Source organism: Lissotriton vulgaris, chromosome 5, assembly GCF_964263255.1.
Source record: "Lissotriton vulgaris chromosome 5, aLisVul1.2, whole genome shotgun sequence".
Taxonomy (NCBI): domain Eukaryota; kingdom Metazoa; phylum Chordata; class Amphibia; order Caudata; family Salamandridae; genus Lissotriton; species Lissotriton vulgaris.
Genome location: NC_141693.1, coordinates 1,661,365,441 through 1,661,391,639, shown reverse-complemented (window position 1 = coordinate 1,661,391,639; position 26,199 = coordinate 1,661,365,441). Strand labels below are relative to the sequence as shown.

General features: G+C 46.1%; 1 protein-coding gene across 1 annotated transcript in view; it reads right to left on the bottom strand.

The window, feature by feature from the left end:
* The window catches only part of LOC147716921 (uncharacterized), a 197,224-nt gene that overhangs the window by 69,146 nt on the left and 101,879 nt on the right, over positions 1 to 26,199 (bottom strand). The window contains exon 4 of the mRNA XM_086919825.1: positions 12,858 to 14,197. Within this exon, the coding sequence (XP_086775951.1) occupies positions 12,858 to 14,197 (1,340 nt within the window). The remainder of the gene's footprint in view (positions 1 to 12,857; positions 14,198 to 26,199) is intronic.

Below are 26,199 nucleotides of genomic sequence, written 5' to 3'. Positions count from 1 at the left end.
CTGGATGCACAAAATGGGTGCCAACCACATGGAAAAACAATAACAGCAAGCAGGGAGGAGTTATGGAGAACAAAGAGAACACATTCAGGCCTATGGACACAGACTTCACAAAATCGCCCCCGGTCACATGGCTGGGAGAACAAAGGCTAATGAATATAGGCCTTAGGCAAACACACTCACTGCTCAGACAACGGAGACATGGTAACACTGAAGAAAACACTACCATTAACTCAACAACGCCAACAACGAAAATTAACTGAGCTATAAAAATTAGATAACAACACAGAGCCTCCCAAGGCATCAAATATTACCCCGCATAAAACACTTTTTGTGCACAAAACAATTTGAAATACAATGAAGAAACAGCACATTTTTAATTAAACCAGTCTCTTCCCAGCCCTATATGATGTTTCAAAATAACTTATACCACAGAAACAGTTGTTTCATGCAGCCATGACTAGCCCTGACTTGGGCCTACTGGATGGCCCCGTGGCAGACTAGGCCACATAGTAAAATAAGTAAATTTTGCAAATTTAACAAACATGGAGAAAATTTACTGAACTGTGCAACATACATAAATACACAAATATAACTAGGCTCCAACTGAAAATGCATGCCTTCCTCCACGTTAACTGTAAAAAATCAAATAAAAGTACATATACGTACTGGTGCATGCCCTCTATCAGACAAACAAAAAACCTTAATCAGGAGTTTTTGAACTTAATCTCAAATACAAAGTCTTAAATCCAGTGGTGTAGATGCATCAGACATGAAGAGTGATCGTTCCAGCTCCAAATCCATATGAAAAGTGATCAGGAGATGGACAAAGCACTGGGACTGACGAAGAGGAACAGGAAGTTGGAATCTCTGGGGCACTTCCTTTGTGTTGGAAAAAAAAGTTTAAAAAAAGGCTTGTTGCAAAATAAAAAAACTCAAAGGGTCAATTGAAGAAATAAAATCCACTCAAAAAATTTCTTTAGCTGCTTCTTGAGCACAAAAGCTACTTGAGTGGTGTGCTTGCAACTGCAATCAGCACTACATTTGTGCAGTCACAGCTGGAAACCATGCAAGTGAGCGTGAAGTCTCACGCAGGCTCCCTAGCATCCCAAGAGTATTGTGGCACTCGCAAGCGAGCGCCAAAGCACGTCTCGAGTGTGAAAACGTAAAAACACTCTGCTTCACACCCGGAAGACCGAATTCAGGAACTCTCTACTCCTTCATACTACTCCACCGAGCACGGAGTGCCCGAATCCTGCAAGCTCAACAAGCGGAGTGGAGTTTACCTCTGGAGCCTACAAAACAAGCAAACCAATGAAGGGATGCCAAGCAGAGCAATGCCCATAAACTAATGACAGCCCCCTTTGCACTGCCCCAAAAGAAAGTAAGAAAAATGGGTACAAACATGCTCCTTCTGCCTTAGAATTCCAAAAATAATTTCAAAGATGCGTTCTTCCTTGCCTCAGACACTCACTCAGAAGAGCAGCTCCAGCCACCTGAGGACAGCCGAACTCCATTCTGATGCCTGCTGACTATACTCCATCCCTGCCATGCTATAGGGAAATAGGAAACACTATCCATCCAGATCACTGCCAAGGCCTCCACTAATGCCAGAGATTCAGCCACTGAAGTACCCCAGTTTCCGCCCTTGGGGACTTCAGTCAGTCCTGGTAGGTCTCCTTATACAAAAATGAGCATGAGACGGTTTTGGTGGGGGTGTTTTTATTTTTGGAGGCGATCTATTAGAGGCAAGGGAGCCTCATTGGTTAAGAAGGAAGGCGAGGGCGGGTTGGGAGGTAATGTGGCATACACACAAGAGAATGATAAAAGCTGCATGCATGCCTCATTGGTGTACCGAGTAAGAGCTAAGCATCGACATGCAGGTGACAACTGCTCAGTCCCAAATCATGAGTTTTCCAGAATGAGAGTTATCTCTTGTCTAGATAACAATAGCAAACTATTCTTCAAACATATGCCTAATCCTGCACTTCCCATGCATAGTTCACACTCTGGCACTCACACCCACATAGAAGCATGTGTCTTGACGCATTACACTCACACTGGAAATACCAACTTCATACACATTGTACGTAGCACAAGAAACGGCCCACTCCCTAAACAGGCACCACACATCCTGATTTTTAACCATGATTCACGTTACTTTAGGGTGTATGCGTGAACATTATTCTGACATACCATACTTAGTGCCCTCAATTCTACATACATTCCAGACACTCTTGCCTCTTGAGGCTAAAGCATAGAACATGTCTACTGCACACATGTCTTTGGAGGCTATGTGCCCATGCACACGTCCTTCTTATCACTCACTCTCCACTGTTCCATTTTCTCGCTTGGGCACCCACTTGTGTGGCTTCTACCTGATCGAAAGACTTCTCTGCACCTTTATGGATCTCATTTCCATCTCACACAGCAATCATACACCAACCACTTGAGTTATATTTTCTCTCGGACTTCACCCTCCAAGTAGACTCCTCCACAAAAGTTGTGAAAGAACACATTGACATCTATAATGTGAATATAATACAACACACCATTAAATCTACTCACACAAAAAGAAAACAGTCAAAACATGATACTCACAACCCTACAGTCCTTATGTTGATACCTGACCTTCACCTGAGTAGACACCTATTGTGCATCAACAATTGCACTTTATATCATCCGAATCAAAGAACTATTCAAGGCCACTGTCATTACATTACTCCAATCAAGACCCCCTATCAGGCATTCAAAAGACAAGGGTAGATTAATCCATTATAACCTAAAAAAATAATAGACAAGACCATGCGTCACTTCCATAGCATCAAGGAAGGGACCTTTGTTGGTGCCACCTGTGAGAAATCAGGACCTGATTGCAGTTTCCCATCACTTTGTATCCCATTTTGACTACTCAGTGCTGGTCTTCTGACTCTGATTGTTCCCTGGGCTCTGCTAACCAGACCCAGGACCTGCGCTCTGAGTACAAGGTTAGGCATAATCATAATTGACAATGACAGAGTCCTGTAAGTCCCTAGTATATGATACGGCAAGGGGGATTCAAACTACATATAAGTCCCTAGTTTATAATAGGGACAGGAGGTTTAGAGGCACAGAGATTTCCTGCACCAGATTGTGGAGTTTCGTGTTGCCTGCTGTCATTTTAGAAACCGTTCTAGTTCTCAAGCCTGTAAAGGCATTACACAGCTGAATGCTTACAACCAATGGCCTTGTAACTATAAGCAGGGACATCATAATAGATGTTTTATAAGCCCAGGTGAGGGAAAAACTGCAAATTACCTTTTTCCCCAATGTAGTGAATGGCTCCATATGCTAAAATTGAGATATTTTATTTAAGTATAATTAACCTAAAATATACTTCAAGGTATCAAATTAATAGTTAAGATCATTCCAACAACCTGCCACTGTTAGACTATGAGAAAAAATAAGTTATTAAACTGTATTTTCTGTGAGTAATGATCCAGCTTTCCAGCTGCAGTCTCCTGATTGGCCAGCCTTTCCAGCAGAGATGCTTGATTGGCGTGAAATGTCCTGTCCTGAGTAGAAAATTGATTTTCTGTTAGTGCAGAACTTTAGCTGCAGGATCTAAAGGGCAGGAAGAGGGTGGGAGATCTAAACTGGTATTCAAAGGGAGAATAACAGTTTGGGACCAGCACACCCTGCACCCAGAGCCTCATAGCCTCAGTAATTAGATTCATTAGGGGGTTCGAAGGGGCGGGTTAGTGAAACGTAGCCAAACCAGTGGGTTGGCTTCGCCCAGATCTAACCCCAAAGAGAATTTTATTTTCATTTTGTATTTTAAGTAAATGGTGCTTTCTTGGACAAGAATATGCCACACTTTATCGTAAGTGGTTTTCATGTAGGTGGCACCCAGCACGCTATTGATAAGGAGTTCCCCCCTGTTTGCATATAAACATTGTAAATAATTATGGAAGAGCAGCATTGCACCTCAAATCTGTTGCCTGAAACTACAAGAAGAAGGACCCCCCTCCTATATTCTGGATCTGCACCCAAAGGACTGTACTCTGAAGGACTGCACCTGCTGCACAACCTGGTCCTGCAGCTGTAAAGTCTTTGCCTGGCTTCACAAAGGATTAAGGAGTGGACTCCCTGAAACCAGAGGTTAATAGAGCCCAACTGCAGCATCTACACCAAAAGACCCCATCCTGGAGTGCGTCCAGTGGACTGTTAAGAATTTGGCCAGGTGCACTGTAAGAATTGCAGTGCAGACATCCTACGGACCATCTAGGAGACTTCAGACCCTTGGATTTGTGTTTTGGACACTTTGAATCCTCAAGGTGACCTTCTGAAAGAAGATCCATAATTTTGGGAACTTTTTGTTAAAAAGCTCCATAAGGTTACCGACTCGATGTTGAGAGTCAAGCTGGCTACCTTCAACCGAGACTTGGCCTGGATTCAGGTCTATCCTGCTGAAAGTTCTGGAGCGCCAGATTTCCAGAGTATGACAGAGGTCTGGCAGAGAAGCATCTAAATTGGCCTGCTGGCGGGGATTGCCCGACAAATTTTGAACTTTCGGCCCGATTATGACCTTTCAGGGGAGTGATGGCATGGCAGTGCAAACTACTGCACCATCACTCCACCGAAGGTCGCTACTTCCCGCCTGCCAGATTACTACTTTTTAGTGGTCTGGCGGGCAGCATGGCGGTTCTCCCTGTGGTGCCCTTTCAAAGGGGTGGTGCCTTTTAAAAAGGCACCAAAATAGGAATGCTTCAAAGGGTTTCTGCGCAACATGGACCCAAAAGTCAGTGGCATGCAGGAACCTGTGTGCATGCACACAGGGGGGCACAAGTTATATGCCATATATGTTTTGGGGCACAATTGGACTCTGTAGAGTCCGATTTGTTGAAAAGTCTGGCGGAGGGGAAACTCGTAATATGCTTGGCAGAACCGTGGCAGTCCCCCTAAGCATATTGTGGCCTCTGACCAACGCTCGTATCCCTGGGAACCACTGCCAGGGAACAGAAGCTCCCTGTTGGAGCCAGCAGTCCCAGGGTGGTCTGCACCTGCTGCACAACCTGGTACTGAAGCTGTAAGGAATTTGCCTTGCTTCAAGAAGAATTAAAGAGTGGACTCCCTGAAAGCTAGAGGTTAATAAAGCCCACCTGCATCATCTACACCAAGTCGTATTTAGGTGCTCGGACCTCCAGTGTGGCAGTGGCTGGATCCACCAATACCACGCCACCACAAGTCTGGCGGTCTTTGGGCCACCAGGCTTGCAATAGGGCATTAGGTGTATCCCTTCAGTGATCCATCGTTGTTACTCTCAAACTTTGATTTTGCCTTGGTCAAGCATGACCAGATGTCCCAATTTGGGGCTACATGTTTTTAAGCACAAGAAAGTGTCTATTCTTTAAAAGTTCATATCTCCGTGTCTCTACTGTGGATTTTTGTCATGTTGGTGTCTTTGTTCAAAACAATATAATCTATTTTCATAAATTGGAGTTGGATTTTATTGTGTGTTGTGTCGTACTTATTTAAAATATTGGTGTTTTAGATGCTTCACACATCTGCCTCCGAAGATAAGCCTACCTACCAGTTGCCAGCTACCAAGGGTTGAGTAAGGGAATCATTTATTGGCACCCTAACTGAACCTTTTATTGACTTTGTGGCCTTATTACTAGTGCTAAGTCACCGCTTATCACTACTAATAATCCATCTCATAAGATTTGGTTCTCAGCAGCTAGGATACGTACTTATGTTTAAATTACACCATAAAGCAAATAATCTTAATATCTTTAAGAATTCGGCTAAATTGACTTAGGAAAAAACTTTAGATTTTTTACTTTTTTGAAATTTGGATAAAAGTGATTTTTAATCCATATTTTGTTATTTTTCTAAATTTGATCTATTCTAATTTGTAAAGTTTGTGTGACCCAGAACTAGGGATAGCTAGATCTGGCTAACCTGACTAAACTACAGTGGCTGAGTTTAGGGTTCAGGGTAGGGCTAAGGGGTTATCTGCTACTGACAAGATTAGGAAGGCAGATTTAGTTAGGACCCTTAAGGCCTGGGCAAGAGCAGATCCAAAGAATGAAGGGGAGGAAGATATTGACCCCTCCAACATTGTCCTAGGGGATGGTGATGATAGTTCTTCCATTATTTCCAGTACTGGGTTTGTCATTCCCACTGGTTTGAGGACAGGAGGTTCTACCACACAGAACACAGGAATGCCCCTAAGAGAGAGGCAGATAGTCGTGGAAGAAAGGAAAGTGACCCTAGATGAAAAGAAATGGGAGAGGGAGGAGGAGAGAAGAAATGGTGGTAGCAAAAGTGAGGAAGAGATTGAGAGTCCAGGAGTGGCGGGTTTAATCCCACACTCCCCAAAAGAATAGGCCATAGGTATGTAGAGGGCTTGACATTGACAAAAAGCTGACTGGATTTGAGAGGGCCTGTGAGATGAGAAGGAACTGATTCAAGTATTGGGGTTCACCTCTGTGGTAATTGATCCCAGGTGCTGGAAGGGATAGACTGCAGACCCTGAGGGGGAAGGGGGAAATGCCACCCACACATAAAGAGATACCTAGTCAAGAAAATTGGTCTGACCCCATTGCAGTACAGGGTGAAGTTCCTGGACACCCAGAAATTGACCACACAGTCTTGGGTGTGCTTTTTGACATATCAGCGAATGCACTAGAGGGCTGGATTGAAGGTAAAAAAGTGAGTACTAATGAGGGGGTGTATGATTCAATTCTGAAAGAGCATATCATAACTCATTGTGCACAGGATAAGTTACGCCAGTACCTAGTGGACTCTAAGCTGTCAGATTCCAGAGAGCTGGGAGAAGCAGGTGATGAGTAGATGAGAACCTGGGGTCTCCATCAGCACCAAGGGGGAGACTCCAAGAAGGGAAGGTTAGGCCCAAAAAAACCTACGGAGAGAGGTGGTAAGCCTGCCGCAGAGACTCCCTCAGTACTACAGAACTCTAAACAGGAGGAGAGGAAATCCCACCTCAACTCTGATAAGCAGATGCAGGGGGACCCAAGGCTGATGAAGTATTTGGATAACAGGGTGTGTTTTGACTGTCAGGCCCCTTCAGGGGTGACCCCACCTGTTACAAGAAGGTTGTTAGCACTGAGCTGTCCAGTGTAGACATAGAGGAGGACTTCTCAGATGATGAAGTCACCCTAGCATTTTTTGGGGAGACAGGTCCAGATGGTAAGCTAGTGATCCCTATGGTTGGAAGTAGGGACTTCCACTCCATCCAGGGGAATGGAATCCCTGCCATTGGCTTGTGAGACACATGTGCCAGTCACACTATAGTGTGTGACAGGTTGGTGTCCCCAAACATAATGCCCCTAGAATGGGAGGGAACCTTCAGCTGGTATATGGTGGCACTCAGTGAAGACCTACCCTTAGATTGTCTCCTGGGCAAGGATCTCTCAGAGTTTGGTCTGAACCTCAGTGGCTTGGGGTAACTTTGATGTCAGTTCTAGGATTTCCTGACTAGAGTCTAGCTCGATCCGTGGAGATATATGCATACATGGCCAGTGGTATGATGTCGACACAACTCTGTTATGTGAATGTGTCATTCCTAATGAGCTGAGAGTTTGATGGGTAAATCTGAAGGGTTGTACCAATTTACAGTTAAGTCTCTTTGGACAAAACACATGCCCATTGTGAAAATTATGCGTACTTTGTGTGAACTCTTCACATGTGAAAACACTGCTTGGAAAACTGGCTTCAAGAATCCACAGTGAATTTTGTATGGACAGGTTATCATGTTTCAGGTTGATGTAACACATACACATAAGAAACATATGTGAATTGAGTCTTACATTCATAATTGTTGTGCATACAGTCAGGGAGAAACACCTAAATTCCCTGGTCCCTGGTGATTCATTGTTTCTTGTGCTTGGCATTTTCATGCAGTTTAACTAATGACCTTAAAATGTATTACATTTTTTATTTTATTTCATTAAAGTACCTAATATATTATGATTTGTTGAAAAACGAATGGAGTGTTGTAAAATATGTTAAAAATAGTAAAATACAGTAAAGAAATTTTAAATAACTAAATAGTTAGGGGCTAATTACAATTTTGGTCACAAAGCCTCCGACCAGCGGTCAGAGGCTTTCCAGATGACATTGAAGGTTAAACTCCAACCGCCATATTACCATGATGGCGGTCAGTGTTTAAATCGGCCAGGGAATCCAACTTGGTTCCTAAGGGCCCAAGGAGCCCATCTGCCATTCAAAAAGGTTTCATAATCCCTTAAGGACCACATTTACGCCATCGGGATTATGATGTCTCTTTCCAACAGCAATTCCATACCCGCCTTTGTGACATGGAACTGCTGTAGGAAAGTGTCTATGGTTGCCCCAAGCAAGGCCCCCTGGTTCTTCGCTTGTGGTACTGGGGGGCACATATGGTGGCCACCCTCACATACCTGCACTGTGTGGCAGTCACCATGAGGTGGCTGCCAGAATGTGCAGGGATGTTTAAAAGCTTCAATTTTACAATGGAGCTTGTGCTGAGGTGGTTTTGGCCCGATGCACAAGCTCCCATTTTAAAATGGAAGTTTGCAGTGTCAACCTCCATCATAACCAGGGCCTTAGTTATAAATCCCCCAAAAACTCAGTCCAACTATTTTTTTTTTAAATCAGGGCATCAATTGTCTGTAAAAAGTAAAAGAGATGGGTCAAATCTCGATGGAAATGGTAAGGAGTTCCATAATCTAGGTTTGAATGAAGAAAGGCTAATTTAGTGTGATACATATTTAAATATGAGTTTATTAATTTTTTGCTAGAGGCACACTGTTCTTGGAGTTATCAGGTATGTGTCTGGTTAAGCATCAGTGCATTGTTAATTAAGACATATTAATTTGAACTTTATGTGCACCTCCAGAGGGAGTCATACCTGCCAACTTGAACACAAATCTCACCTTGTTAGGAGGGGGTGGGGCCTTGGAGAGTCGGGGCCTCATGCCCAGAAGGACCTAAGAGGCTCTTTTGCCCCACTCTCTCCTCAAGCCTCCTCCTCCAAAATCCACCCAAACAAATCTTGCTATGTCTGGCGCTGATATCCTGAGGTGTTTTCATACCTTTTAATGGACGTCAGCAGATCAAAGCCTCAGAAAGCAAGCTAGACACTATGGTTTGCAGCTTGCTTTCCTTGCCACCATGTGATATTTGCTCCTCACCTGGTGACCGCATGATGGGTGTGATATTGTGCATTAAACGGTGGCATTGTGTGAGTTGGGAGGTCTAGGGAGGTAATGCAGGGACTTGAGAACAGGCTCAATATTTTCATATTATTGTGGAAGTAACAAGGAAGCTGAATTATGAAGCAAGCCCTTAACCAGAGAACATCTCTGTACCGTAATCTAACATGTCATTGTAATTCTCAATAAAGGAAAGTACTATGGATTAACTGTCATCTTGTATGTGGATTGTAATGTAGATTTTTCTAGTATTCATGACGGAAAATCTTAATTTTATTAAAGACACGGAGGCGAGTATTATGCTTTCTAATCTTGCATTTAATTGCACAGCAGCCAAGATAAGCAAAAAACTACAGTTCCCAGAGGGCCAGAGAACAAACTGGGCCATGGGAATGAGAAAAAACGAGAATGCAGTAACTAATCACAGAGGACCTATTAGATAAAGACCCTAACTAACTGCGTAGCTTCCTCTTTTCGCTGTCGAGCAGATCAAGGATAGTCATTAAACAAAGGGAAAATTAATAAATTTAAGGATATAGCCAAAGTCCAGGAACATAAGTCTTGTATCAGAGGGATCCAAGGAAGAAGACAAAACAGGAGTCCAGGAGGAGGATCCAGGAGCACTGGAGATGGAGAACTTGGAGGTGAGGACCGTAGGAGCCGAAGGGTAGATCTCCTAAGATGAAGCCGGTGGCAGGGCCGGATTCGCTGTAGGGAGGGAGAAACAAATGTTAATAATGTTGCGGCGGGATAATACTCGCCTCCGTGTCTTTAATAAAATTAAGATTTTCCGTCATTCCGTTTATGGCAAGACCGGAGGCTCCTATTATGCTTGTTTAAAGCATATTAACAACATCAGAAGCTACAGTATGAACAGGCTTACAATAGAACATGCAAAATATACTGTCATTTGACCAGTCTGCTGATCTCAGAATGTCTTCCAAACGAGAGCCAGACCAAAAGGCTGTAGAAGCCATGGCTCCCCTGGCCGAATGAGCCCCGAAAACGGAGACATCAATTCCGGCAAGAGACATGACCCAACGGACCCAACGGGCAAGGGTAGGGGAAGAGACAGGAAGATGGGGCTTACGAAAGGAAATAAGGAGTTGAGAATGAGAGGGCGTTCTGAGATCAGCAGTACGTTGTTCGTACACTTTTAAACATTGTCCAACACACAATTTGGGATGAGCTGGAAAATAAGGATAAAACACTGAATCCAAATGAGTCTTAGTACGTCTGCGTATCTGAAATAGAACACCTGTCGGAGAGAATTGGCGAGCAGAAACATCTAGAGCCTTAACATCAGAAACTCTCTTAATGGAAACTAGACACAGTAACATGGTAAGTTTAGCAGATAGCATCTTGAGTGAAAGAACAGAATTGTCTGGCCAATTTGTAAACAATTTAAAAACCACTGTAACATCCCATAAAGAGGTATACTTAGCCAACGGTGGTTTTGCACAACGAACACCTTTCATTAGACGACAAATCAGAGGGTGAGCACCAACTGGTTTACCATCAATTTGGGAATGGTAGAGAGAAATGGCTGAACGATAGAGACTGATAGTGCGATAAGCCTTACCGGCACTGGCTTGCGAACCAAGAAAATTAATGATGAAATTCAGAGAGGCTGAAATGGGATCGAGGTCCCGTTCCAAACACCAGCTTGTCCATAGAGACCAGGCGGATCTGTATGCTTTGGATGTTCCAGGAGCCCTGGCCTGGCTGATAAAGATCGAAGCCTCTTGTTAAATGAGGACGTCAGAAGTGGAAGGCCGGAAACTTTCCAGGCCAAGAGCTGCAGGGAGGAGTCGAGAATGAGACTGTGTTGTTCTCCCTGGGGATTGAGTAGAAGATCCTCGAACGAGGGAAGAAGGACAGGGAAGTCCACTGCCATCTCGAGAAGAGTCGGAAACCACACCTGCGCTTGCCAGAACGGGGCTACAAGCACCAGAGACGAAGACTGGCAGCGAACCTGAGAAAGAACCCTGTTGATCATCAGAAAAGGTGGGAAGGCATAGTGTAAATGACGAGACCAATCCTGCAGGAAAGCGTCTTTTGCCAAGGCCAGGGGATCCGGGCGCCAACTGTAGAACCGGGGCAATTGGGAATTGAGCCGGGATGCAAAAAGATCGATAGAGAAAGGGCCCCAAAGATGGGAAAGAGAAAGGAAGACGGATGGACAGAGCTTCCAATCGCTGGAATCTCGAAGAAATCTCGAGTGCCAATCCGCCACGCTGTTGAGATCTCCAGGGAGATACTCTGCTGTCAAAGAAAGGTGATGGGTGAGACAGAATTCCCACAGACGCTTTGCTAAGTCCGCCAGGGGTTTGGACCTTGTTCCGCCGAGATGGTTGATGTACCGGACCGCAGAAACATTGTCCATACGAAGGAGGATAGAACAGTGAATCCTGTTTTTTGAAAGGCTTTTGATCGCAAAGGAACCTGCAAGCATCTCTAAACAGTTGATGTGCAACTTGGACTCCTCGGCGGACCATGAACCTCCAGTCGAGATTGGTCCACATCGGGCGCCCCAGCCCGACAGGCTTGCATCGGAATCTAAGACAAGATCTGGGGCAGTGGCGAAGATAGTGCGTCCGTTCCACGCATCTAAATGGTCTATCCACCACTGAAGCTCGGTGCGGGACTCTGGATCTAGTGCCACGAGATCCGAATAAGCGAGGCCTTGTTGAAGGTGTCGAATCTTTAGGCGCTGAAGAGCGCGATAATGTAGAGGGCCAGGAAAGATGGCCTGAATGGAGGAGGAGAGGAGACTGACGATCCTCGCTAAGGATCGGAGGGACAAAAGACAAGACTGAAGAACGGACATGATCTCCGCTTTGATCTTGGAAACTTTGGAGAGAGGAAGGCGAAGGGACGCTGCAGCAGAGTCCACCAGAAAACCCAAGAATTCCGTGTTCTGAGACGGAATCAGAGATGACTTGTCCGTATTGATGAGAAAACCCAGGTCCAAAAGAAGCGACTGAGTCAAGAGCAGGTCGGAGAGGAGAGACTGTTTGTCGGAATTCATGAGGAGGATATCGTCCAGGTAAATAATTAGTCTTATGCCAAGAGATCGAAGATAGGCGACCACTGGTTTTAAGAGTTTTGTGAAGCACCAGGGCATGGATGATAAGCCAAAGGGAAGAGAGGTGAATCAGTAGTTGACACCTGCCCACTGGAACTGAAGAAACTTCCATTGAGAGTGATGAATGGAAACCGTGAGGTAAGCATCCTGAAGATCCAAACGGACCATCCAGTCGTTTGGGCGAAGAGTGTCCCTCAGATGCAAAATGGTTTCCATTTTGAAATGGCGGTAAACCACAAACTGGTTGAACCACTTCAAGTTGATGACCGTGCGGAGCTTCTTGTTTTTCTTTTGAACTAGAAAAATGAAGCTTAGAAAGCCTGAGGAGTCGAAGGGAAAATTTTGAATTGCTCTTTTTTGGAGTAGAGTCTCGATTTCGGTTGAGATCTGAGATGCCATGAGAGTTGAAAAGATGAGAGGGGGGGGAGAGAAGACTGAATGGGAGGGGAAATAAACTCGATTAGGTAGCCTTGCACTGTGTTTAAGACCCATGGGTCTGAACTGAGAGTGCACCATTTTTGAAGGAACAGTTTTAAGCGACCCCCCACAGGAGAGGAAGAAGTAAGGCTTACCTTGCTGGTTGGAGTTTTGACGATAGTTTTGTTGACCTTTCCCTCTGAAGCCACGGCCACGTTGGGGGTAAAACTGGGGCTTGTAGTCCTGGTTGTTACTGGACGAACCTCTGGAGCCTTGGTTATAGGGACGGCCGGAAGAGCGGCCCCTGCCTCTGCCGGCCCGTCCAAAAACCCGAGGGGCGAAAACCTTTTTCACTGTTTGCTGGGCTTTGTCCAATGAAGCAAAAGTAGAAACAAATCTACTGAGGTCACGAACCAAATTTTCTCCGAACAGGAGACCATTTGCCTTGGGGCCAGGATCCATGGGTGCTAGATTTGAGAGTTTGGGATCCAATTTAATCAGGAGACCCTTGCGTCGTTCATGTGTAATTGCGGAATTTGCATTTCCCAAAAGACAGAAGGCGCGTTGGGCCCACATGGAGACTTCCTCAGCAGAAAGTTCAGTACCATCCAAGCGGGAGGATTCCGCCAAATCAAAAATACGGGCTAGAGGGCCCACAATGTCCAGCAATTTGTCCTGGCAAGTGGACCAGGCCTTTTCCACCCCTCTGCCGGGGTCCTTGCCAAACTTAGAAAAGAAGGTGAGGAGAGGTTGATCAATGGACGGAACCAAAGTGATTTTATCGGGAAGAGCAGGCTTAGGGCATTCAGATTTGAGCCTGGTTCTTACCGGGGCCTCTAGCGGAAGACGTAATCTGGCTGAGATATATTCTCCGACATGGTGAGAAGGAAGCCATTCGGTAGAATTTGGGTGTCGAATAGTAGAAGGATCAAACATGGGAAAACCTTCGGAATCAAAAACTGGGTCAAAAGAAAAGGAATCCAATTTAGATGATTTAGGAGGGGGGGTGGAAGGGTCAGCCGTGTCAAAAAGGTCAATTAATTGATCAGCGTCATCAAAATTAGCATCATCATCATCATCATCTGTGTCCAATATGGTGGAAATTACTAGTTTTCTCCTAGGAGACTCTGCATGTTTGTCTTTTTGTTTGCACTTGCCCTCGGAGCCAACAAACCCCTCCTTGGTAGGAGGCCTGGGAGGAACAGAGTCCTCAGTCAAGAGCGTGGAAGACTCGCCAGTCAATGAGGCTTTTTTGGAGACACGAGATTGAGCAGAGTGTACCACCTTTCTCTTTCTGCTTTCCCCCGCAGATTGGGCCAATACTTTGGACATGATGCTTAACATGGAGTTCTCCATATTTTTAGACATTCTTTTCATGGAAACTTCCACAGCTGTTTTGACTGAATTGTTAATAAATTTACTCAAGTCCTTCTTGAATGTCTGAGAGTCCTGGGCAGGGACTTCCTCAGAGGAACTGTCAAGTTCCATAACCAGGCTGTGACAGCAGGAACAACAGTAATAGACTGGAGGTAAGCGAGGGTTAAATGAAGGGCAGGGGCGTGTACAGGAGGCGGGCCGAGCAACGAGCGTCAGCCGACTTTACACACGGAAGCAAAGACCAAGAGCAGGAAGCGTTGCGCTGAGCAGCCGGGGACAGGAGAAGCCTTCGTGAGGTAAAAGAAGGTCGGGAAAGACGCGCGAAGGTGCGCGTGTTAGGAAGCTACCAAGCGCTCTCGAAGGGGAGGGGGGGGAGCGAGGGAAGAAGCGCCGGAGCGCAACAAAAACACGCAAAGAGCGTGAAAGCAGTAGCGCGAGGTCACGCTTTACAACATGCAGTATAAAACATGAAAACAGGCATTAAAACCAGTTAAATAACAATTATAATACTGTGAGCGTAGATAAAGACACTTATCTGACTGCGAGCAGCAAGAAAAGAGGAAGCTACGCAGTTAGTTAGGGTCTTTATCTAATAGGTCCTCTGTGATTGGTTACTGCATTCTCGTTTTTTCTCATTCCCATGGCCCAGTTTGTTCTCTGGCCCTCTGGGAACTGTAGTTTTTTGCTTATCTTGTCTGCTGCGCAATTAAATGCAAGATTAGAAAGCATAATAGGAGCCTCCGGTCTTGCCATAAAATTAGACATTATTTAGCATAGACATTCATGAGAAGCTTGGAATCTTCAAGCAGGAACAGAAACTGAAGAGAATGGTTTGGGTTATTGGAAGCCAATGTGGTACTAGTGGTACTGGAACACTTCGGAGTGGAGATTCCGTCATGAATGTTACATCAGTAAGGTCACAGAAATTGTAAAAAATCCAAATGTGACACAAAAAAACAAGTGTAGCACATGAGCCACGCCCAGTCAGCAGGAGAGTGGTAATTGGGTGATATGTAGCTGACGGTGCATTTTTTGAGCACACTGTTGCAAATATATTATTAAAACATGGTGTGGTAATGCACTCATTACATACAGCACATATTTTATCAAAATTGCTACTAAATTTGCAGAGACATGCAGCTTTACTGCTAAAACTATATAGCACACAAACTGTAGAAAACGTGGGGTTTTCAGTGAATATTTATAATTTTAATTGTCTTGATTTGCTCTAGTTCTATTAAAATCTTTGGTTTCATCATATTTCATATTTCATAATCATAAAAAGAGTTCTTTGTGCTTTTCTAACTGGTGATACATTTTGAAATATTTGTTAATTTATAGGTATTTTAATTGTGTTGTGTGTTAGAAAAAATAGACACCCTACATCCTTTCCTTTCTTGCTCCTTGAACAACAGCAAGATTGTCACATAGTTCATTTTCCAAAGTAATTTCGCTATGTAGTCTGAGAAAGAAAAGCAAAAACCAGTCTCTATGTGAAAAAAAATAGGTGGCAATTTTCAGAAGAAATAGTCTGACATTTGACCTGTCTTTGAACTCACAGTAGGTGTGACCAGATATAAACAAAATTTTAATCCATCTTTATTGTTGCGCTCTCTGGAGTGGGAATAGTAATTTTCACCCCTACGCTATCCAATGCTTTGCCTACTGTTGCACTCACTGGAGTGGGAATAGTAATTTTTACCCCTACGCTATCCAGCGCGTACCCCACTGTTGCACTCACTGGAGTGGGAATAGTAATTTTCACCCCTAAGCTATCCAGCGCTTTTTCTACTGTTTCACTGTCTGGAGAGGGAATAGTAATTATTTCCCTGACGCTATCCAACACTTTCCCTATTGTTGCAAGATGTGGAGTAAGTATATATATTAATTTATATGTAGATATTTAATTAATTTTAACATAATGGGCCTGATTCTGATGCCGTTAGGAAAGCATTCCCACCTAGGACCTGATTCTGATGCGGTTAGGAAGGACTCCTAATGAAAATGTGTTCCATCCAAATCGGATCAGGAACGACCCAGGGCCCAATTATGATACAGTTAGGAACATATACTCCCATTGAGGTCAATGGGAGTCCAACAAAATCGTATATGGAAGCATCCGGATGCATAGTACTCCATCGGTTGGACTCTCCCGATCAGAGTGGGATGGAAATTATTTCCAAACCGATTCAGTCGGGAAGCTTTCCAACCAGCATCAGAATCAGGCCCTATATGTATTAGTAAATATTTTTAAATATGTTTTAATATTTATATCTATAATCTTTTTTATTTTATGAATTAATTACTTTTTTTTACTTTATTATTAAAACATTTTAAAAAATGACATTTTTAACATCGATATTTCTCTGTCAATATTTTTGCAGGTCAATTTTCTATCTGTCGATATTTTGTCACCTGTCTACCGCCCCCCCCCAAGGGGTGGTACTGCCCGTATGTGACTCACCACCCCTCCAAAGTACCCTCAACTAGGTAACCTCCGTAGGGTGGTTACCAGCCCCGCCCAGTTCCTTTGCATCTTTCGCCTCCCGTTCGCCAACCTGGTGCCCCCCTGTGGATGACCATCCACCTCTTAATATTACGTTCTGTGGTCCCATAATATTCTAGTACATTTCCTGACTGTGAAAGGTGCACCATCTGTAAACCATACCACTTGTCCTCCTTAACTCTTTCCGGCTTCCCATCGGTCATTTTCTTTGAAGTATGTTCGACAGCAGATTCCATGCTCTACGAGGCACAATTCATATACGTAACCAAATACCCCCAAGTTCCCTTTATTGAACCCTTTTCCCTTGCATATATCTTTGTATAATGCCCTACTTGACATACTCCGGAATACTTTCCCACCCACATGTCCACATATCTTTGCAATTCCTTTTTGGACCCAGATTCACCTGTACCGGCAAAATCTTCCCCCTTGCATTCCACTTTTCCCCCACCATATCACATGTGGGTGGCTGTGTTCCCAGCCCGGTCCCATCCACAAACCTGCTAGACCGCCTCCTTACTTGCCCAAATGCACTAGAGAATGGCAACCTATCCCGGTAACAGTCGTGGTTCCTGGTCTAACCCCAAACTTGCAGTAGAAAAAAGACTTGGTTAGTCCAGCAATAAATTCTCCTCTGTGTCCAAAACCCCCCTGCCCATTTGAGCCAAACCCAAACCTAGAGAAAACCATTTTTAGTACCACTCTCTTCACATATCCCTTTTCGCCCCCCCCCCGCGCCCCCATGGTCCGTCCTGACAACACCGTCGCTACAACCACCTTCGCGTATGAATTGTATCTATCCACATGCTGGCCCTCCCCCATGCTGTGTGGCCCTTGCAAAAAGACCTATAATGACCCTTTCATCTTTTGGAAAATCAAATTCCCCCAGCTGGAGGCCTCCCCTTTCTTAGTCACACCATACTTTTCAGGCCCTCTTCGTTTTTCCCCTTCTCTTATAAAACATGCTCCACTTTCCCCACTTCCCCAGCTATTGCAATCCAAAGAAACAAATCCACCATCCACCATCCCCAAAGGCCCCTGCCCCAAGCACATCTCCCCATCCATACCCACGCCTCATCTGAGCCGACACCGCTCTGTCAAAAAAAAAACACCTCAAACACTCCATGCTCACTCAAAATTCCCTTTAACATCAGCTAATCCCCCCCTTGACCTGCCCTCCATAGCAAACCATGCCTACCCATTTCCTCGTTTCGCAGCACCAGACATCCAGTTCCACCAAAAACTGGAACAGATTGCCACATGTTTATCTGATTTGACCAATATCTGATAGTCCACTCTCCATACATCCGTGACCTTCCTCACACATCCCCCACTCCACACATTCATATTGCGTTCAGCATTTGCAGCTGCCAAACTCCGTCCCCCTCTTCAGCATCATACCACCCCTTGCATTCTGCCTCACTTTTCCCCGTATGTCAACTCAGCTCTCCCCCATGAAAAACTCCCCCCATAGTACAGCAAAAACTGCCCACCGTGCTAGCTATGCCTCGGCTTTGGCCCTTATTCTCCCCATTACCTCCTCTCCCCTTACCTCCTCTCCCCTTGCCTCCTCTCCCCTTATCCTTTGCATAAATCCCCCCATTTTGCCCCCACCTTGCCCTTGGCTCAATAATCCCCTCGCCCCCAGCCCGTACCAAAAGAAACATGGGCGACCTCTTCTTTCCTTCTCGCAACTTCACTCCCCCTTGTATTGTGTCCCATTTACAACTCCAAACCGGCTGCCACAGGACCCATGGATTCTCCCAGCACCAAGGCCCCTAAACCTGATAAAATCTCAGAAGCATTGACCTTCCCCCTCACCCACCCCGTAGGTTCCCTGCCTGTCACACCTTTGTGCCTATGTTACTGCAACACCCCCAGGACCACCTGCTCCCTATGACACCAAAAAACCCTCTGAATATGTCGCAATGTTCCAGATCAGGTGCCCCATCCTTTCCCGACCCGCAGGCAAGACCGTGCCAATTTATATATCCCCCCATCACGTTGCACAACGTTTGCGCCTAAAGTTTTGGGACACAACTTCCCCCATCAAGCGTCCCAACATTTTTTCCAAGGTGCCCCATACTTGCCCAATCCCCCCTGAAAAGTCCATGCCCATCACTATAACCCTCCACAATTACATCCCAAGTCAGAAACCTAAGCATTGTCAAAAGAGCCCCCTAATTGCTATACACACCCCAATATCCCTTGATCCACACTTCTCCATCATTGGCTGCCCGGTTTCTTCCCAGATATATTGTGCATCACCTTAGATCCCCCGACTCCGTTCTTGGCATCGTCCTTGCCAATAAAAAAGTCCTACCTGAAAAAAAAGGGGGGGGGGCTGTCCGACCGGACTGGCAACCCCTCTCTCATTGACGTCTTCCCGCCTTAATCTGCCAACCTTTGCAGTAATCAGCCAACTTCAGATTATATGCCTTTCCAGGTCCATTTTGGAAATTTCATCATACCTTTTCATACTGTAGCCCCAGCTTCCTGTCGTGAATATATTTAGTGCCCTGGTCCATGGCCTCAACCACCGAGTGAGGGCCTCCAGAACCGGACAACCCCCATTTTAGTGGCCTTCCCATATTCTTCCCGGGTGGTGAACGTGACATTGTGTAAGTAGATGACACTCCTGCTGTTTGTATTCTTCATTCTTAACTTCCCTGGTTATCTAGCGCAGGGACTGTCACAGATGTCCCCTGCCTGATCTGTTTCCCGATGTACCGGAAATCTTTGTTCCATGATACCCAATCAGGATTCAGACCAGACTATAGTACTGAGTAGGCTCTGCTTGAGGTATCCGAGTCGATTTGAGAATGCACGGATAGGGGAGAGGAGGCCATGCTGGTCCTCCTCGACCTATCCGCAGCATTTGACACCATCTCCCATGACAAACTACTTGCCCGCCTGCAAGAGGTAGGTGTCAGCGGATCTCCCCTCACGTGGTTAAAATCTTTTCTTACGAACAGATTCCAACAGGTGATGCTGGGCCCCTTTCTTTCCTCCAAAAAACCATTGATTTGGGGCGTTCCGCAAGGTTCTGCCCTTAGTCCGCTCCTTTTCAATGTGTATCTGAAACCACTGGCAAAAGTGGTTGAATCCTGGGGCGCTAAAGTAACCTTTTACGCCGACGACACCCAACTGGTGTTCTCTTTCAAAGACCACTCCGAAAAATCCTTCAACAATTTTCGCCACAGCATGCTGAGTATCGCCTCCTGGATGTCTGCCAATAACCTAAAGCTTAATACAGATAAGACTGAAGTCCTATTTTTTAATCGGAAATCGCCCACACCTTCCAATCTCTGGTGGCCGACTGAACTCAACCCTCCCCCGGAACCAGTCCTAGCTGCCCGTAACCTAGGCTTCCAATTTGACACTACCCTCTCCTGTAAGACTCAAATTAATAAAGTCACCTCATCTTGCTTCGGGAAGCTATGCATGATAAAAAAATCATCCCCTACCTGCCGCTAGACTCTCGTAAAACAGTAGTCCATGCCCTCATTACCGCTCACCTGGACTACGCAAACAGTCTGTATGCAGGTGCCCCTACTTACCTCATCAACCAACTACAGAGAGTCCAGAACGCAGCGGCTAGGCTTATTTGCAGTGTCCCTTTCCGACACTCCATTTCACCCCATTTGATCAAGCTTTACTGGCTCCCAGTGAGACTGTGCATTCAATTTAAAGCCTTGACCCTGGCTTTTAGAGCTCTCAATGATCGAGGCCCTACCTACCTACGTCGCAGAATGAGGTTCTCACAAGCACCACGAAACCTCAGATCCAACCATCTCCGCCTCATGATCTGCCTCCGTTTCCGCCTGGCATGCACGGGAGGAAGGGCCTTGGCAGTGGCCACATCCAAACTATGGAACCAGCTGCCCATGGAGCTGAGATTTCTGACGTCAGAACCTCTATTCCGGAAAAAACTCAAGACCTGGCTTTTTTCCCTGATCTAACTCTCCCTTCCACATCCCTCTGACCCTTTCGAGATAATGTCTTCAGTGCCGGGACACCTCCGTCGGAGGTAGCTGAGCGCTCTACAAACTACTAAATAAATAAATAAATAAATAAAACAATCCCCTTCCTTCCATATTCAAAATTTATCGCTCCTTGTTAGGTGTCCCTTTTAATGGTGGGCACAAAATCTGTTCCGCTGGCGGATTTTGCGGAATTTCGGCAATTTCGCGATCTGCAAACTGCACGAAATTGCCAAAAAATTCGCAAATCCGCTCGCGGGCAGAATATTTTTTTTTTTTGCCGCATCTTTGTGGATAATGCAGGCAGGAATCATTCTGGCACGATGCTCCTGTCACAAAAATTAAACCTCAACAGGAAGCACTTACAGAATGATATAAATAAAGCAGGTGCCCGAGTTGAAGCTCAAATTCAGTCATGCATTATAATCAGCCCAAACAACTAGTGAGCACGGTCGAGGCTAGGCAGGTGTGCTTCCTCCCCATATCTCTACCGCCTACAATTAGATGTAATCCTTGATGGAGGTCTTTCCATCCACGAGTTTCTCTAGCGCAATCCCCGTGTACTTCCTGGTACCAGGAGGCTGCTTCCTTCTCATCTCTGCTCTGATCAGTCTCTGACCCTTAAAGAGGCATGTGAACTCGCATGGAAGCCCCGCCCGAATGGCCCCGCCACACACACACTAGGGTATGCAACGTCTTCGCGCCCTTTCCTCACAATGATGGACAGCTCACTCGAGGGACCTCGGTGCCTTTCGGTGCGGTGGCAAAGTTACAGACACACATGTGAAAAATGGCAAAAAAAATCCGCAAGTTCGAGGGAAAATCCGTGAACTTGCAGATTTTTTTTGCCATTTTGTGCAAATTCGCGGATTGCAAATCTGCAAAAATTCATCTATACTTATTCCCTTTGTAAGGGTCGATAAGTCACTAGCCCGCCCCAGCCCTTTGCGTGGAGGCTGTGTATTTCTTGATGCCCTCCAGTGCGTACGTCGTTCCTGTTTCACGTCCCCTGTGATGTATCCACGTTAAGACTGACCCCGGCCCTCAAACCTCTTCTCTCGGCCAGGCAAAAACCAGCCCCATCCTTGTTGCAAGTCAGCTAGTACCCCCTAAATCCCCACGGGGGACGTGCCCTGCCCCCGAGCCCCACACCATTAGATGCTAGCACACTTCACAATGCCAATGTCCTGTTCATGTTAACGGGTTTCCTCTGCCCCCTTGTCACTCCCTTCAACAAGGCAACTCGTGATGCTGACCAACCTTGTCTGTCCTTCTCCTTTCTGGCATTCCCCCATTGTCCGTCTGGACCATCCCCACCAAGTGTTGGCCCCCACTTTTCCTTTGCCCATGTCATCTGCTTTATTCCATTACCTGATTGTCTGTCCGGGACCTCATTGTCCTGTCCCATGGCTGCTGTTCCCTTCTAGACCACACCCTCCTTTCCATCAGTTGCCTTTACCCCCCCTGAAAACCCCCATTTAGCCACATCCCCTCATCAATCAATTACCTCACACCATGACTGCATGATGCACCACCATGACTCAAAACCCCGAACCAGGGTAGTAGGAATCACACCCTTCCCACTAGGCCCCCATGACTCCTCGCACTTGCCATTCATTCAACACTCCCCTCCCCATTACACACCCTCACACAACCCCTTTCCACCACTTACAAACCATGCCATCAGTTCAAATGCATACATAACGTGATAAGATTCAATGCTCAATCCCTCATTGGAGGGTGGGCTGACGCGGACCCTTCTACTACTTCCGGCCAGCAACCCGGGGCCGTCGTGTGCCCCAATGGTGTTGTCCCTTTCCTGCTGGTCTCAACCACCGGTCCTGGTTTCCCTGCATCCCCCCACCAGGCCGCTCCAACCTGGTGGGTCCCAAGCAACACCAGACCTCATGCTGTGCTGGCAATCCCTTACCCCTGCGCTTGGGACCGGCTATGCTTCCTACCCTATGCCCCCAAACACCCCCCTTTCCCTGGCAAAAACTCTTGCTCATGGCCCTGTCTTGTCCCCTCCGGCGGGTTCTCCCCACGTTGGGGTAACACAACAAAATTCACATGGTGACGATGTCAGCAATATCTCAGCCTCTTAAACAGCCCCCCACCCATCTGTCCCCCACGTATGCGACTGTTAAAATCTAGTTTGCGACATCAACATTATCGGCGCCATCTTGTCCCTTTTCAGGCTCAAATGTGCACGTAAGTAGCAGCTATTTTGAATACCATGGCCTCTCTGCCCACGGCTGATAGCCAGCGCCTCTTTCTCTCTCTCCCTCTGACCTCGCAAGCATCCCCTGCGCACTAACAGCCCCGGCTCTCACATGCTTGGGCCATAAACCTCCCCTTCAGCGAGACCCTGCCTCGGAGCCACATCCTGTACCCGGCTAACACCTCCCTCCACCTTTTTCATGATCATGCATCCTTTTGATGAACCCCCTTCCTCTGTGTCCAATTGTCCGGCTCGATCCCAGGCCACCACCTGGCCCTGCGGATGCAGTTTATTGCCCCCTACAGTAGGAAGCTGCCCTCTTCAAAGAATCTGCAACTGATCAAAGCCCCCACCCCATGAGATCCAATCAGCCGCACACATTCCGGGAACCAGCGGAATGTCCAGCTGCGCGACAGTCATCACCTACTGAGATCGGGGTGGGGACTTCTACTGTAAATGTATGTGGGAACGGGCTTGAAGCGGGGATTCCGAGGATGTCTGTCCGTACTTCAAAGTGTTGACAAAGATATGTTTCATGTAATAAAGTCATAAACCTGTGTATAAGAGGCCAGGCCTCAGAGATGCGGTTAGAGCACCTCGAGAAGATACCCTGCTGTCTGATTTGATGTGTTCTGCTCCGTCGGAATAAACTTCTGTTTCCTGCCTTCCAGTCTCCAGCGCCTGCTTCTTTGTTTGATAATTCAGAGTGGTATGAGGGGCGGCTAACGCCGGGCAATACTTAAAGGTTATCGGTTCAAATCGGCCCTACCTTTCACACACCCAGTTCAGTGCCCATAGCTAAAGGAGCAAACAGGTTGAGAGTGCAATTCCCACGTATACTAAATTGCAGAGCTACAAAGCCTATGCCAAGGAAACAAGAGATACATAAAGGCCTGGCACAAACACCATACAATATAAATAAAGAAATACCGCCCCCCTCCAGGCCCTGCAGGGCTTTCGCACCATGGGGGATATCAGCGTAATCCTTGCAAAGTGAAATTAGGGGCTATATCAGCCGTATTTCTCTGTTACCCCCGTGGGAAGAGCGCGCAATGCCCACAAGGCCCCTCCCCCAGTGGCTCTGGTCGTAAAATGCAGAACCGGCGCACACACAGACTCGTACCCCACGGGGCCAGGAAACAGTCTCGCGCGATCAATCCGAGCACCGCAACCCACCCCCGCTGTGAGGGAGATAAACGGCCGCAGAACATACCTCTCAACCAGAAGCGCCTGCCAAGCACCAGAGCACAATGCTGACAGACGAACAACAGCAACATAATCATACGCTCGCAACCTGCGAACCTGAAAACACCACCCCCACCCTGCGAAATGGCATCCCCATTCCCACTCCTGGACACCCAGTGTGGATCACTCGATGCTTCGCCGCCCACACCTATGCACCCCGTTGGCAGGTGAGACACCCTAACCTAATCACCTGAGGGCCCTTATGCTGCCCTAGCATCCCGCTGAGGCCACCCATTATCCCCACTAACCAGCCTGCAAATAACTTCTCACAAACTTTCACTTCTCCCTCCCTGGTGGTGCTAAGGTGTCAGGAAGAGGCCAGATGCTCCTCTCCTGACACCTTTACACCCTCCCCACTCCCACCCCTTTGCCTCTTTCTCTAATCCCTCCCCCACCTTGTCCTTCCAGCCATTGGGCAAATAGCCCCAGGGAAAGACTGGTCTGCAATCTTCACTTCCCCAGGGAGTCCTCATCCCGACTGGGGGCATCGGGTAGATTAAGCAAGCTATTGCCCAGAGCCACATGGTGCTGGGCTGACCTGTCACCGGTGCCGGGATCGAACCATGGTGTAGTGTAGTTCCTATATTCCCAATAGGCTCTGCGCATTGGAATAATATATACTGTAGATTTGACGTAGGACTGAGGTCTACTAGGTCTCTATCGAATATATTGGACTTAAGTGTGAGTGCCAGCTAGCTCAGAGGTCACTAGAAACTTTCTTGAATGAACAAGAAGGGATTAGTTTCCGACAACCGCATAAACATGACAACTTTGTTTCACAAGAATAATAAATGTATCTCTAGAGTCGCGGAAACAATAGATAGTTATTTACCTCAGTCAATCATGCATGCTTCGTTTCACCACAGGTGCAGAGAAATAGAGAGACGGACGTTTTCAATAAAAAGGTATTTATTGAACAGTCTTCTTTCTCATGCAGAGGAAAGGAACTGCTACAATCCTAATGCTGGTTACAAAGTACAATGCGTACGGTACAAAGAGTATTATAAAATAATACTGTAACAGCATGATATATTTTCTAAGACATAAAATATATACAATACATATATTAATAAATAAAGACTAAAAAGTGCTCAACTGATGCTTCTAAAATGGATGTATGACGTTACAACGCATACCATTACAACTACCTACCATTACAAGGCGACCATTATAACGCATACCATTACAACGCATAGCGCTTAGAGGTGCTGGATAGTGGTAAGTATAATTTACTATTCCAACTCCAGTCCCCGTGGACACTAGGGAAGGTGTTGGATAGTAAATTAAACGTATTCCCTATCCTAGAGCGCCCCCCAGCGCAATGCGTTGTAATGGTATGCGTTGTAAAAGTTGCGTTGTAATGGTAGGTAGTTGTAAAAGTTGCGTTGTAACAGGTGTATACCTTCTAGAATACGCCTACCCTAGTGTACCTAACATAGGTCTAGTACAAGGGAAGAAGTAGGTGAGGTGTAGCTTAGTTTCAGTACTCTTTTGCCAAGAACCTATCCAAGAATTCTCTAAAGGTCTAATCAGCTCCGTACCTTGGTTTTAGAAGACGGAGTTCTGGTATCTCTCTCTCAGGACTCGATTTCCCAACAACCCGCAAGGGTAGCTTGGAAACACTGGAGCTGGATTTCTTGGCAAGAGAAAAGACAGCGTCTCTCTCAGTGCATCTGCTGGAGGGTCGGCTTCCTACAGTACTTGCTGCAGCGATCTGTATCATGTAGGTAGATAGTCGAACCGCTCCAAACCACTGTGTGTTTGCCTGGGCAAGTATGGGCATATTTATACCTTGAGGTTGCCTAGTTTGACGTAAGGTTGGACATAATAACGTCATCAAAGACTCTGGAGCATATTATCAAGGACCGGTGTTAAAATGATCGCTGTTTTATCGGCAGGAAACTGCGAATAAAACGTCTACACCAGACATGGGCTTCTTTGGGAATTATCAAGAGCGTATTATCAAGCCAATTATTGCTGTTTTATCTGCAGTTTCCTGCCGATGAAACTGTGATAATTTTAACACACGGGCCTTGATAATATGCCCCTCAGTCCTTGACTTCCTGAGTTCTTGGATAAATTAATATTCAAGCAAGGTGAAGTCCCTGACTGCTGAAGGCGGGTTTTTCCTAGAATACGTTGTAGATTTTGGGAACTAGTCGAAG